The 16229-nt window shown below is 41.9% G+C and overlaps 1 protein-coding gene across 1 annotated transcript in view; it reads right to left on the reverse strand.

The window, feature by feature from the left end:
• LOC126109398 (transmembrane protein 161B) overlaps positions 1-16229 on the reverse strand; it is a 109350-nt gene that overhangs the window by 76536 nt on the left and 16585 nt on the right. The window contains exon 3 of the mRNA XM_049914428.1: positions 4476-4626. Within this exon, the coding sequence (XP_049770385.1) occupies positions 4476-4626 (151 nt within the window). The remainder of the gene's footprint in view (positions 1-4475; positions 4627-16229) is intronic.

Consider the following 16229-nt stretch of genomic DNA (forward strand, 5'->3'; position numbering starts at 1 on the left):
GTGCGGCCTTCAACTTTTCTCTCCCCTTGAATTTCGAGTCTCAAATTTCAGGTGCGGCTTAGATTCGGGAAATTTTTTTTTTCCTTTATTTCGAGTCTCATTTTTCAGGTGCAGCTTAGATTCAAGTGCGGCTTAGATTCGAGTAAATACGATAGTCAAATGTGGTACTCTGCAGCAGATGACCCATACATGCTCCATTGCTGACCCAACAACATTGTTGTTCATGACTCGAGTGGGCTCAGGATCAATGAGATCAGACAGTCGGTCAATGAAAATATGTTGCCCGATCAGCCGAATCACGTTCCTGTTACACCAGGCCGACAGCTGTGTTCAGGTAAGGTGGACTATCACGTCCAAATACACCGGGCACATGACCACTCAAAATGTGCACGGCACCACAGACACGAGCCAGTGGGGGCGGTATTTGTGGGATGGGGCACATTTACTTGGGCTTCCACGTGACTTACAGTTGTAACTGAAGACAACAGTTTAACATTATTGCAAACCACCTGCATCAATTCATGCTGGGTGTTTTTCCTGGAGGCAATATGGTGTCTCCCAGAAGCACGACTGTCCGCGTCAAAGTCAGACTTTGGGTACAGCGGTTCGAGCAGCACAATAGTGAACAAACACCGATGCTTCGCCCACCAAATCTGATCGATTTGTACCCCACTGTACACATCTCTTACAGTTTTGGCCACTAACAATGCACCCACAAACCAGTGGCAACAAATAATTTATGGGAATTGCGTGAACTGTGTGTAGATTTCTGATGCCACATATCTGCAGAAATCTGCTTAGGACTTATCAAATTGATGCCACACAGAATTGCTGCTGCATTTTATGCTTCAAAAGTGGACCGACACATTATTAAGTGTGTGGTCATAATGTTTTGGTTCATCCATGTATAACGAGCAGTGAAAGGTAAACCGAACGCTCAATGCAATGGGACTGTGGAACGGTTTGCCAAACGTGCTGAGACATCTCTCCCACTGGGAGATGAGATGATCGATTCCCATTTCACAGAATGTGGTCAACCACTGGCAGATCCACAGTCACACCCACTCTTGCGCTTCCTCACACGACTGGAACTGACATTAATGCATGTCCTCCTTCAGATCCCAAAGGTTAGAAATTCACACAGTGAAAGGTCTGGGATGCACAGACAATATTGCAGTGTTTCCCAGTCACATCTCTGAAGAGTAGCTTTAATCCAACTAACGGTGTGGGGGAGGGCATTACTGTAAAACATGACGATTCCATCCGACAACACTTCTGGGCTTTTTGACTTTACGGCATCTCACAGTTTCTGCGTAGTGCCTCGATAGCGGCGCGCATCGATTGTGATTCCACACGTGAGGAACTCTATGAGCAGAGGGAGTCATTGTGACCTTGCCGCAACTTGAGTGAACAGCTTAGGAATTCTTTGACGGAGAAGATTTGGGTTGTTTGCACTGTTGGCTTTGATGTTTGCCCTCAGTTTCTAAGCTGTAGCACCACATTAGGTCACGATGACCTCCTCCTTTGACTGCAGTGGCCTTCAGCTTGTCGAGTTCCTCGAGCGTGGGAACACGAACAATGCACGACCCTATAAAGACAATTTGCAGAAACTAGAACACGCCATAAAGTCAAAACGCCCAGGAAAGCTGTCGGACAAAATATTACAGTTGACAATAATGCCTGCTCTTGTATTCCCAATAGGACAAAGGCAGCCCTTCAACAATTTGTTTGGGAAACACAGCAACATACTCAGTACAGCCTGGGCCTATCATTGTGTGATTTTCACATTTCTGGTTGTTGTTGTTGTTATGGTCTTCAGTCTTTAGACTGGTTTGATGCAGCTCTCCATGCTACTCTATCCTGTGCAAGCTTCTTCATCTCCCAGTACCTACTGCACCCTACATCCTTCTGAATCTGCTTAGTGTACTCATCTCTTGGTCTCCCCCTACGATTTTTACCCTCCACGCTGCCCTCCAATACTAAATTGGTGATCCCTTGATGCCTCAGAACATCTCCTACCAACCGATTCCTTCTTCTGGTCAAGTTGTGCCACAAACTTCTTTTCTCCCCAATCCTATTCAATACTTCCTCATTAGTTATGTGATCTACCCATCTAATCTTCAGCATTCTTCTGTAGCACCACATTTCGAAAGCTTCTATTCTCTTCTTGTCCAAACTATTTACCGTCCATGTTTCACTTCCATACATGGCTACACTCCATACAAATACTTTCAGGAATGACTTCCTGACACTTAAATCTATACTCGATGTTAACAAATTTCTCTTCTTCAAAAACGCTTTCCTTGCCATTGCCAGTCTACATTTTATATCCTCTCTATTTCGACCATCATCAGTTATTTTGCTCCCCAAATAGCAAAACTCCTTTACTACTTTAAGTGTCTCATTTCCTAATCTAATACCCTCAACATCACCCGACTTAATTCGACTACATTCCATTATCCTCGTTTTGCTTTTGTTGATGTTCATCTTACATTCTCCCTTCAAGACACCATCCATTCCGTTCAACTGCTCTTCCAAGTCCTTTGCTGTCTCTGACAGAATTACAATGTCATCGGCGAACCTCAACGTTTTTATTTCTTCTCCATGGATTTTAATACCTACTCCGAATTTTTCTTTTGTTTCCTTTACTGCTTGCTCAATATACAGATTGAATAACACCGGGGAGAGGCTACAACCCTGTCTTACTCCCTTCTTAACCACTGCTTCCCTTTCATGTCCCTCGACTCTTTTAACTGCCATCTGGTTTCTGTACAAATTGTAAATAGCCTTTCGCTCCCTGTATTTTACCCCTGCCACCTTTAGAATTTGAAAGAGAGTATTCCAGTCAACATTGTCAAAAGCTTTCTCTAAGTCTACAAATGCTAGAAACGTAGGTTTGCCTTTCCTTAATCTTTCTTCTAAGATAAGTCGTAAGGTCAGTATTGCCTCACGTGTTCCAGAATTTCTACGGAATCCAAACTGATCTTCCCCGAGGTCGGCTTCTACCAGTTTTTCCATTCGTCTGTAAAGAATTCGTGTTAGTATTTTGCAGCTGTGGCTTATTAAACTGATTGTTCGGTAATTTTCACATCTGTCAGCACCTGCTTTCTTTGGGATTGGAATTATTATATTCTTCTTGAAGTCTGAGGGTATTTCGCCTGTTTCATACATCTTGCTCACCAGATGGTAGAGTTTTGTCAGGACTGGCTCTCCCAAGGCCGTCAGTAGTTCCAATGGAATGTTGTCTACTCCGGGGGCCTTGTTTCGACTCAGGTCTTTCAGTGCTCTGTCAAACTCTTCACGCAGTATCCTATCTCCCATTTCATCTTCATCTACATCCTCTTCCATTTCCATAATATTGTCCTCAAGTTCATCGCCCTTGTATAGACCCTCTATATACTCCTTCCACCTTTCTGCTTTCCCTTCTTTGCTTAGAACTGGGTTTCCATCTGAGCTCTTGATGTTCATACAAGTGGTTCTCCTTTCTCCGAAGGTCTCTTTAATTTTCCTGTAGGCAGTATCTATCTTACCCCTAGTGAGATAAGCCTCTACATCCTTACATTTGTCCTCTAGCCATCCCTGCTTAGCCATTTTGCACTTCCTGTCGATCTCATTTTTGAGACGTTTGTATTCCTTTTTGCCTGCTTCGCTTACTGCATTTTTATATTTTCTCCTTTCATCAATTAAATTCAATATTTCTTCTGTTACCCAAGGATTTCTACTAGCCCTCATCTTTTTACCTACTTGATCCTCTGCTGCCTTCACTACTTCATCCCTCAGAGCTACCCATTCTTCTTCTACTGTATTTCTTTCCCCCATTCCTGTCTAGTGTTCCCTTATGCTCTCCCTGAAACTCTGTACAACCTCTGGTTCTTTCAGTTTATCCAGGTCCCATCTCCTTAAATTCCCACCTTTTTGCAGTTTCTTCAGTTTTAATCTACAGGTCATAACCAATAGATTGTGGTCAGAGTCCACATCTGCCCCTGGAAATGTCTTACAATTTAAAACCTGGTTCCTAAATCTCTGTCTTACCATTATATAATCTGATACCTTTTAGTACATTTCTGGTAACCAGAAGAAAGACACGTGTGGATGTCAGATTGACTCAGATGAGGAAGTGTGAGAGGGGGTGCAGTCATGGACCCGTCAGTGGCCAAAAGCGTTTTTCAAAACAGGTATCGATATTCACGTCTCCCAGTGGGATAAATGTCTTAGTTTATGTGATGATTACTTTTGAATGGGACCATTCCACAGTCTCACAGTGGCAGGTGTTTGGTTTTCATCTGAGTGCCCATCATGTATATACTATAATTTAGTGCTCATATATATGCTACAATTTAGTGCCATTAGAAGCTGCATCTTGAAAATAACACACCTTGTCCAAAAATTGATTGGTGGCTGATGTTTTCATCATAAAGAAATTTAAACTTAAAATGGATTCAGAGATTTTCCCTCAGCTCATACAACAAACCTACCTGAATATCCAGATTCCTCGGAACGTGGAATGTGTCACCAGCTCTGCCATTCTCCACATGTCGGCCGCCCTTCTTAAATTTGGGTTTGTCCTTAGGGACTCCGGCAGCTCTCCGCAGTTCGTCATCGGTGGGATACAGGAAGCGAATGAGCCTGTGGGAGAGAAATGATGAATTGTGATATTATCCTCCACATTGCTATGGGAGAGAAGCACCTCGGCTGTGTCACAAGCACATATGGAGAACAAGCAAATAGTCTGCTGCTGACAAATGAATGCAATAAATTACTTTGAAAACTATCGAGATGGATGGAATGTGTAGTTCAGATGTAATGAAACTATTTGTAACTGTACTTAATAATTTAAAGAAATTAGTGTTGCTGTTGTGGTCTCAGTCTGAAGACTGGTCCAATGCAACTATTCATGTTAATCTATACTGTAGAAGTCTTCATTTCTGCATTACTGATGCAACCCACATGCATTTAAGTCTGCTTACTGCATTCAAGCCTCGGTCTCCTCCTACAATTTTTACCCCACACACACACTCCACGCCATTACTAAACTGAGCTTCTGTAAAGTTTGGAAGGTAGGAGACGAGGTACTGGCAGAAGTAAAGCTGTGAGTACCGGGCGTGAGTCGTGCTTCGGTAGCTCAGTTGGTAGAGCACTTGCCCGCGAAAGGCAAAGGTCCCGAGTTCGAGTCTCGGTCGGGCACACAGTTTTAATCTGCCAGGAAGTTTCAATTCCTCGGTGTCTCGGGACATTACCTATCAACTGATCCCTCCTTTTAGTAAAGTTGAGCCACAAATTTATTTTTCTCTCCACTCGGTTCAGTACTTGCTCACTATTTTTATCTGTACGAGAACAGTGTCTGAAATTATGTCATTTCATTTGTATAAATACGTGCACTAGGGTTTCAGGCTGGATCCCCATTTACATTCGATGCTGAGGTGCTATCTCAGAACGGGGAGAGCCTCGGCAATTCTGTTCATGTGTAAGAGGGAATTTAAAGTAGACTGTGGTGGCAGTGAGACTCTGGATTGAGGCATGCCAGGGTCATCTGTGCAGTTGTGTGAACTGCTGTGCCAAGGTGGCTCAGTGGTTAATGCACCTAACTACTAAGCAGGACACCCTGGTTCGATTCTTGGCCTCGGTACAAATTTTCACTCAACACTTCAGTCTATGTACGAGGGTATTTCGGAAAGTAAAGATACACCGTAGGCCAGAGGAACAGAAGAGTTTTGGCAAGCAAGTTGGCAACACTGGTGTTAACCTTGAACCGTTAGCTTTCTCCTCGCAGTCGTTCGGCAGTTGAACGTCGCTTCTGGTTGGAGGAGGTCTCGTTTAAAATGGCTGCGCCGATTCAGAATTCCGCCAAATGCGAAGTGCACTCCATCATACGTTTTCTTCATGCAAAAGGTCAGCGACCAGTGGATATTCACAAAGAAATTCTTTCTGTTTATGGGAACATTATGAATCGACAAAATGTAATGAAATGGTGTCGTCATTTCTCTGAAGGTAGGACCGATGTTCATGACGAACAAAGAACATGTCGGCCATCTGTGACCTTTGATGCCCTTCTTCGAAGAACGGAGGAAGCAATTTGTGCGAATAGACATCTCACATTGAACAAATTGTATTGGATCATACCGGACGTGTCAATGACAACTCTTTATGACGTTGTGACTGTCAAGTTAGGGTACAGGGAATTGTGTGCGTGCTGGGTTCCAAAACTGTAAACAGAAGAACACAAAAAGAAAAGGATGGGCTTTGCACTCTACTTCCTCACACGCTATGCTGAAGCAGGTGACGAGTTCCTTGATCACATTGCGACAGGTGACGAGACGTGGGTTTATCACCATACACCTGAATCCAAGCAACAATCAATGCAATGGCGCCATCTAAATTCACCAAAAGCCAAGAAATGCAAAACGTCGATTTCAGTGAAGAAAATCATGGTTTCTGTTTTTTGGGACAGACAAGGCATTCTTCTGTTGGAATTTATGCCTCCTGGAATGTCAATGAATGCTGCTGCACATTGCCAGACTGAAACGTCTTCGAAGGGCAATTCAAAACAAACACAGGGGAGTGCTGACAAGTGGAGTCAATTTGCTTCACGACCTCGCTCGGCCTCACACAGCACTCGTAACCAAAGCACTACTCAAACAATTCAAATGGGACATATTGGATCATCTGCCATACAGCCCGCACCTTGCGCCCACTGACTTCCATGTCTTCCATTACCTGAAGTCACATCTTGGTGGAAAATCATTCCACAACTATGAAGAGATCAAAAATGAAGTTGAAATGTGGTTCCGACAACAGGCGGCAACCTTCTATGACTGTGGTAAACAAAAGTTTGTGCACTGACTTAACAAATGTTTGGATAATGGGGGTGATTATGTCGAAAAATAACAAATAATCCAGTTAATAAGATGTAACTGATGTTTTCTAAATAAATGTTCTATTTAACGACTGCGAGTCATTGTATCTTTACTTTTCGAAATGCCCTCGTACATAAAATCATATCTGTATGAAACCAGATAAGTCTCTGATATTGCTTCATTTCATTTAGAAAAATATTAGCTGCTAATGACTTACCATGTGCACTAGGAGGGTGACAGAAAATGAGTGTCTGGGAGGGGCAGAGATCGCCTGTCTATGGGATGTATGTGTTACACTTGACAAAATGGACATCGTTGACATTCAAGAAATGTTCAAAACAAACCATTCACTTGCAACATGAACACCAAGTGATAAAAGGCACACGAGAGTGATCACAAAGATTCGCACCGGGAAGACAGATGGTTAACTCCCACAAACCATACAGAACATTCAGCAACTCATTTACTCTTGAAGAATGCACATAGAATTGACGTAACGGAATGATGAGAACTGAAGAAATGTGATGGCACGCAACCCAATGTGAAGTAGTCCATCATGGAGCTTATTGTGAAAGTGTCTATCCTTTAAAGCGTAGCTGCAGATAGTATGTAATATGTTTTACAGACAAAGATGAAACAAACATCCAGAGGCTGAATTTATCCAGGTGGTATGAATTGTAAGGACACACGCTCTACAGGAGGGATAGTTTGCTCAAAAGGAGTATGATTTTTACACACAGACCAGTAACCAAGTAAAAGCAAGTTATTTTTACCAGCTATTGGCCAAAAACAGTACTCAACCATAATTGTAGTTCCCTTACACCCACGTTTCCATGTTTGCTTGCTATGATGTACGTATTCCCTACGTCACTTGCAAGATCACGCACACGAGAAAGAGTTGTAGGTGGTACAGCACCTCCAACTTCTTTCGGCACAATAAATAACTTTCCAGCCAATTTACCATTCAGATTGACAGTCAGCATAATTGTATATGAATCCGTTAAGGCACTGATGTTAGCTGATCTTCACACATCTCTCTCGGAACCTCTAATTTGCAGGATTCCCTTCATATGCATTTCCTCATCAAATCCCGACTGGTCAGAAATGAAAACAAATTCCTTACCAAAAGGTAGGATAAGTTTGTTTATCTCCTCTATACATTTTTGGGTCAATTCCGCAGTTTGCTGTGCATCGTCAAACTGACGCTTTGTTTGAAATTTTGTTATCTTACTTCTTGCAATTCTGTAATACTGCTTGAAGTTATGCAACCATCCATTGCTTCCCCTGAAATCACTAATCTATGTCGCGTGCAATTTAATGTGTGTAACGTAGTTGGTCACTATCGCGCACATCCTGTAAATTGTATCTACCTTCCTTCACACGCACATACGCCAACTTTTGTAACAAGTGCAGCTTATCCTCTCTCGAATATCTGCACTATATGATCATACTGCTGTGGACTTATTCAAAATCTGTTCATTTTTTTTAATTGTGCTCCGGATGACCTTCCAAGTACATAATTATGTTTATTACCTGCTTTTTGGACAATTGTCCTTTACTACATTTCACTGGAGACAGGATTTCAGATATCTGCCTGAAAAGGAATATGAACTACATGGCTCAACACCTGTTTCAACATCACTTTTGCCTGTTAAACAAGTACTGACATCATTGTACTCCTCCTGAACATTGTCCACATAGTTGAGTGTATTCAACACCACACATTCTGCTGACTCATCTTGCAGAAACTCTAATATTTCATCTGCCACTTCTTTTTCACCTCGTGAAATCCCTTGGGTTCCTTTCTGATGAAATGTCATCTTTGGCAATTGTTGTTGTAGATATAATGCAATGTTTGCTTTGTTTATTGTTGCTATTGCTCTCCTTTGTATCAACACCAGTAGCACTGTTATGAATTACACATCGACTAAGCAGTTCAGCTACACTCCATAGCCTCATGCTGTGCTCACCACTGGATAACTCGTCACACCCCCTGTTGCCATTAGCAGCCAATATTATGTTGCACGGTAGAAAATATGCGGGACATCAAATGCCAAAAACATCACTGGCCTTTGGGACCTTGCACTCACTTGTGATTTAACAGTTGTCCTGATCAAAAATAAGACTTAAGTTTTGGAATGGAGTCCGTGCAAGGGGGACAGCAGCAATTTCATGCTTCTGGCGTCACCATTGGGTGTGTGTCGTCGATGTATGCAGCGAGAAAGGCTAAAACTGTGTTTATATCAAAGAACACCGCACAGCAGGAACCAAGCAAATGGGGCAGTACAGATTTTAAGGCAATGATTTCACTTCCCGGAGGATGGAGTTTGCTTTACCCGACCATCCTGGTTTATGTTTTCCTAAATCATTTCAGGCAAATGTAAGAAAGTTCTTTTATCAAGGTCACAGCTTATCCTCAAAAACCATACTGCTATAGCTTTGTGTGTGTGTGTGTGTGTGTGTGTGTGTGTGTGTGTGTGTGTGTGTGTGTGTTGAATTGTAGTTTGGAGGTGGAGACCAGACAGTGAGGTCATCGGTCACATTGGATTAGGGAAGGATGGGGAAGGAAGTCGGCCACGCCCTTTCAAAGGAACCATACCGTCATTTGCCTTGAGCAATTTAGGGAAATCGAGGAAAACCTAAATCAGAATGGCCAGATGCGAAGTCGCAAGACAGATTTAAAATGCCTGATTTCAGAACTAGCCTTAGAAAAAAAATAGGCCTCTTGAGAGAAGTGTATAATGCAGGGAAGAATTGTGTAAATCAACACTGTGGGTGATCACCAATAAAATGTTGGTTCTACTACGTTCATTATTGTCGGTTATTACCCACTGTGTTGTATTTATTATTTTACAGGTATTGTGCGATTTTTCTTTCGAGAAATGTGAGTACATAGTGTACAACCAACAACAACTGACAATTTTCTTCTTCTTGTCATCCATACTTTCTAACATATAAACTACTTTTGAAGTGCCAAAATTTACTAGAACAAATGAAATGTCTATAAGACGCCACACTGTGCAACGTACTTGGGGTGAAACAGTCACAGTTCCCGAAACCCATTGGTCATGGCCTCTGGCCAGCTGAGGAGCACCACAGTCCTGGGTATATGGACAAACCATGAAAATGTGCTGCATTTTGCCACACACTAACAGACCCACCCTGTGGGCAAATCGGTGAGACCAGATCTGACAGGCGGGGCCTGCACATTAGTGGGAACTGAACGGCTTCAGATCGGCAGGCCAGATCCAATAAAGATAACCACAGAAATGGCCAGTGGTTTTGGCCCGTCACGGAAATCCACTCGTGTGACCAGCTATTCACGACAGCATGATGACGAAATGAGACCACAGTGATCAACCCGTGCAACTGATAACTTGTTCAAATACTGTGAGAATCAGTAATAAAGAGGATAGGTAGCAACTAGCCATAAAGATTACTACTGAGCCACAGAAAGAAACATAGAAAGGACAATCACACTCTCACAACTAAATTTTCAGCCACAGTTTTTGTCAGAAAACAAGAGCACAAACACATTCACATGATAACTCAGACACATGACAGCCATCTCCAGCCACTGCATCTACCGTCTCTGAGAATCAGATCCAAACAAATGACTCCTCACACTTCCCTAGGAAGTGGAGAAGCAGAATGAGAGGGCAGGGAAGCAGTGCACGTACTCAGCTAAACCCAGCCAGCAACGATGCACGACGCCTCAGTAAGCAAACCATTTCATCCACTAACACAAAAAGGAGATTTTTCCAGTTTTTTTTTTTTTTCTTCCCCAAATTCCCCTGATTTCCGGAACCTGTGGCAACCCTGTTGATGTTGCCAGGACATTACACACAATCTTCCTTCCTTCTACCTAAAAGCACAGGTCCATCTCAGTCAGTTCCCAGGAGGACATTCTGGAGAGAGCTGCGTATAATGGACCTTCAGAGTTGGATACCTCGCAGAGGGCTGTTGCTCATAGCAACACGAAGCCCGCACATCTTCAATGGGCCAAACAACACACAAAGTGGACAGTAAGCGGCTACAGCTACAAAGTACGGCGAGATCTCTTTCAAAATGATGCGAGGTGTCGAGTGCACCGATAGTTCGACAAGGTATTTAATACTCAGTGCGTGAAGGCTGTAGTTCAGGCTGGAGGTGGTGCTGTGACGATTTGAAGGTTGTTTTCATACTGTGACTTGGGCCCATTCATCCAGATTAATGTGAACTAGGATGTTTATTTCAACGTTCTCAGTGACAGAGTGTTGCCCTTTCTTCTATATATCGTAGTGAGTATGCTGCAGACACATCTTCCGGGAGGAAAACAGCCTTCTTCACAATGCTTCACACACGTACAAGGAAGGTTTGAAACGTACTCTGAACACAATAGAAAAAAAAGTACTTATATCACTGAACCTTTTTTATTTTTCAATGTAGTCTCCTTGTAGATTAATGCACTTGATCCAATGATGTTCCAGTGCCTCGATCCCATCTCGAAAATGTGTTTCCTCCAGGCCTGCAAAATAGTTGTCAACTCCAGCTATCAACTCTTCAATTGAAGTAAATCTTCGTCTACCGAGAAAAGTTAAGTTTTGGGAAGAGATGGCAGTCTGACGGAGCCGTATCAGCTGAATAAGGCAGGTGTGGCAACAATTCATACCTTAGTTTGTGCAATTTTGCCGTGGCGATGGCACACGGGTGCGGGCGCACGTCAAGAATCGCAGCACCCATCTTGCAGATAATTTTCTGATTTCTAATTCTTCAGTTAAAATGTGATATACCCTTACTGACGACATCTGGCAAGCATGAGCGATTTCACGCACTTTCAATTGGTGATCCTCCGTGACCATTTTTTGCACTTTTGCAATGATTTCTGGAGTAGAAACACATCTTGGCCAACCGCTGCGCGGATCATCATCTGAGCTCTCCCGACCAAATTTAAATTCATTTGTCCACTTGACAACAGTTGAATATGAAGGAGCAGAGTCCCCCCAGTGTATTCTGGATATCGGCATGAATGTCCTTTGCTTTAATACCATCCATTACAAAGTACTTAATCACTGCTTGAATCCTTTTTTTTTTTTTTTTCTCTCTCTTCAATCTTCGCTAATCACTACGTGGAAACAACAACAGAGCCATGTCACCACCACAGCTCTCTGTAGAGCACTGACGTGGCATGTGTTTACAGACAACAGTCCAATGAATATTATGTGAACAACTCGTTATGCTAGCACTGACCTCTCATGGTGATTCCAAGAACTTTTCAAACCACCCTCATATGTTCCCCATTTTACACACACCTCGACTGGTCTGCAGTTACCCAATTTTAATCCCACAGCAAGTGTCTGGGACTATTTGAAACAGTGGGTGAAACATAATAAACAACATCCCTGGAACTTGCTGGCTCTAAGGGATCTAATCATCAAGTGGTTATGTCATATCTGAAGAAACCTGCAAACTTCTGCCCTCGCAGCATTGAGATAATTTATTAGTTTCTCCTTGCTTGATTGATGCTGATTCTGCCACTGTATTTCAGGTAATGAAAAACCACTACAGTTTCTAATTATAACATTATTGCGACCACACAACCAGTTTTGGCCTTTATATTAGGCTGTTATCAAGTGTGTTATGAAACTGCCAAATATTAATACATAATATAATAGTTTGTTTGTGTGTGTGGAAAGAAAATTAAAATTGTAGGAGCTGAAGGACAAAGCTTATATGTGTACAGTACAAATACAGAAAGAATGCTATGCTGTAGAGAAGCAACATCAAAACACAAAAACAGTGGACATAAAACATATCTAAAAAGATTTTCACACCCAATGACATCATGAGAAAAATGGGCATGTTGTAGACATTAAAAACTGTACAACCAGCTACCTTAAATCTGTTAACATGGTTTAGCTCAAAAACAGTTATTTAACGTTTTTCAGATAAAATGCTAATAGTAAATAATAAAACAGCAAAAGACAAGTAGATTTAAAAAAAGTGTTGCACCCAATGAGAAAAATGGGCATGTCGTAATTATAAAAACTGTACAGTCCAATACATTAAAATTATTATTATGCATAAGTCTAAAAGAGTTACATTATGATGTGTTTCGGATTTAGAATTACATGGCTTTCAAGGAAAATGCTGAAAGTAATTATTTGGAATTAATAAAAGTAGTTGCAATGAACGAGACGTACAAGTCAAGCATACAGGTATGATCTCTAACGAGTAAAATTTGAACCAAAGGGAGCTGTTGAGGGTTCTGGCATAGCCTGTACGTCTCATCGAGTGCTTAAGAGAAGTATGTTCAAACTACTAGCTACAGCTACAAATTTGTAGAACATCTTTAAAGGAAGTTGTCAATAACTGGGAGCAGATATCCAAGAAATCAGCTCTCTTTAATGTGCATTGCTCATTAAGTGTCTTTTTCCTTGACGAGATAGAAATAGCACTCGACAGAAAAAACGCCAAGGAAATAATACTTAACAAGCAATGCATATTAAAGAGAACCAATTTCTTGGATATCTGACCCCCCTTGCAACATCCTTTAAAGACATTCTATAAGTTTGCAACTGTAGCTAGTTGTTTATAAACTTACTTTTCTTAAGCATTCAATGGTGTGCCCGAGCTATGCCACAGCCCTGTTTGTTCAAATTTTGTTCAACTGACGCTTCATCCACTGCAACTATTTTTATTAATTTCAAATAATTAATTTCAGAATTTTATTTGAAAATCATAGAATTATAATTCCGAAACACTTCAGATTGTAGCTTTCAAGCTTAAGAGCGTTAACCGTTTTAATGTATGGTGAATTGTACAGTTTTTATAATGACAAAATGCCCATATTTATTGTGACGTCATTGGGCGTGAAACTTTTTTAAAAACTACTTGACTCATTTCACCTGAAAAATGTGCACTGTAATTTTGAAACACATTAGATAACACAGTTTAGCTTAAAAAGAGTAAACAGTTTTAAGGTATCCAAACTCATTAGGCATGAACAGTTTTTAATATACAGGGCTATTACAAATGATTGAAGCGATTTCATAAATTCACTGTAGCTCCATTCATTGACATATGGTCACGACACACTACAGATACGTAGAAAAACTCATAAAGTTTTGTTCGGCTGAAGCCGCACTTCAGGTTTCTGCAGCCAGAGCGCTCAAGAGCACAGTGAGACAAAATGGCGACAGGAGCCGAGAAAGCGTATGTTGTGCTTGAAATGCACTCACATCAGTCAGTCATAACAGTGCAACGACACTTCAGGACGAAGTTCAACAAAGATCCACCAACTGCTAACTCCATTCGGCGATGGTATGCGCAGTTTGAAGCTTCTGGATGCCTCTGTAAGGGGAAATCGACGGGTCAGCCTGCAGTGAGCGAAGAAACGGTTGAACGCGTGCGGGCAAGTTTCCCGCGTAGCCCGCGGAAGTCGACTAATAAAGCAGGCAGGGAGCTAAATGTACCACAGCCGACGGTTTGGAAAAATCTTACGGAAAAGGTTAAAGCAGAGGTCTTACCGTTTACAATTGCTACAAGCCCTGACACCCGATGACAAAGTCAAATGCTTTGAATTTTCGGCGCGGTTGCAACAGCTCATGGAAGAGGATGCGTTCAGTGCGAAACTCGTTTTCAGGGATGAAGCAACATTTTTTCTTAATGGTGAAGTGAACAGACACAATGTGCAAATCTGGGCGGTAGAGAATCCTCACGCATTCGTGCAGCAAATTCGCAATTCACCAAAAGTTAACGTGTTTTGTGCAATCTCACGGTTTAAAGTTTACGGCCCCTTTTTCTTCTGCGAAAAAAACGTTACAGGACACGTGTATCTAGACATGCTGGAAAATTGGCTCATGCCACAACTGGAGACCGACAGCGCCGACTTCATCTTTCAACAGGATGGTGCTCCACCGCACTTCCATCATGATGTTCGGCATTTCTTGAACAGGAGATTGGAAAACCGATGGATCGGTCGTGGTGGAGATCATGATCAGCAATTCATGTCATGGCCTCCACACTCTCCCGACTTAACCCCATGTGATTTCTTTCTGTGGGGTAATGTGAAAGATTCAGTGTTTAAACCTCCTCTACCAAGAAACGTGCCCGAACTGCGAGCTCGCATCAACGATGCTTTCTAACTCATTGATAGGGACATGCTGCGCCGAGTGTGGGAGGAACTTGATTATCGGCTTGATGTCTGCCGAATCACTAAAGGGGCACATATCGAACATTTTTGAATGCCTAAAAAAACTTTTTGAGTTTTTGTATGTGTGTGCAAAGCATTGTGAAAATATCTCAAATAATAAAGTTATTGTAGAGCTGTGAAATCGCTTCAATCATTTGTAATAACCCTGTACATTTGACTTCCACTGTTTTTATCATCTGTTGCTGCTTCTCTACATCATCACACAAGGTGTACATTCTTTCCGCACTTGTACTATATGTATATAAGCATTGTCCTTCATCTCTTACTTCCCCCTCCCCATCCCCCTCCCCCCCCCCCTCTCTCTCTCTCTCTCTCTCTCTCTCTCTCTCTCTCTCTCTCTCTCTCTTCTCACACACACACACACACACACACACACACACACACACACACACAAAACCATAATATAATGTATTATATTAACATTTGGCAGTTTCAGACACACTTGACAATAGCCTAATATTACAGCTAAAACTGGCCACGTGGATGTAATAAAGTTCTAATTAATAACAGGAGCCAGGAGCAGCTTTTCATTAATTGATGCCACTGTCAAGACAATTGCTGATGGTATACAGTATTAATGTATTTGCTGAAGGTGACTAAATTTTTGTGCAGTGTGCCACATTGGTGTTGTTACAAATTTATTGCAACCACCACATGCAGGGCTCTGTAGCTCAGTGAAGTGCTGGACTACAAATACAAAGATCTCGGGTTAGATGTCCAGTCAATGGTAAGATTTTCATCTGTCACTTAACATTACTTTCCACCTCTGTCAGTGTTTGTCGATGTGAAAACCGCCGAGTCACACCGTGGATCGGAACCCGTGTTAAACTGTAGGTCCACCAATAACCAGCTGGGGAAGTCAGTTAAATTGTCTGAGAAAGGCAATGGCACACCACCTCCAACAGGACCGTGTCTAGTAAACCACTATGGTGTTCAAAGCAATCTTTGGACTGATGACTGCTTAACCTGCTTAACTGTCAGATGTATTCAAAAATTCAATGTGCTAAAACAACAATATGGGATTTGTGGGTCCGTCTTGATGCAAAACACTTTTGTTATTTATTTATTCCTCCAAAATTAGTTTCAGCAATAAATATCACCATCATCAGTGGGATCCCAACAACATTCAGAACAAGACTGAAATATACAAACTCACATTTAACTCCTGTCAGGCCCAGTAC

This window comes from Schistocerca cancellata, chromosome 12, assembly GCF_023864275.1.
Source record: "Schistocerca cancellata isolate TAMUIC-IGC-003103 chromosome 12, iqSchCanc2.1, whole genome shotgun sequence".
In the NCBI taxonomy this organism is placed as follows: domain Eukaryota; kingdom Metazoa; phylum Arthropoda; class Insecta; order Orthoptera; family Acrididae; genus Schistocerca; species Schistocerca cancellata.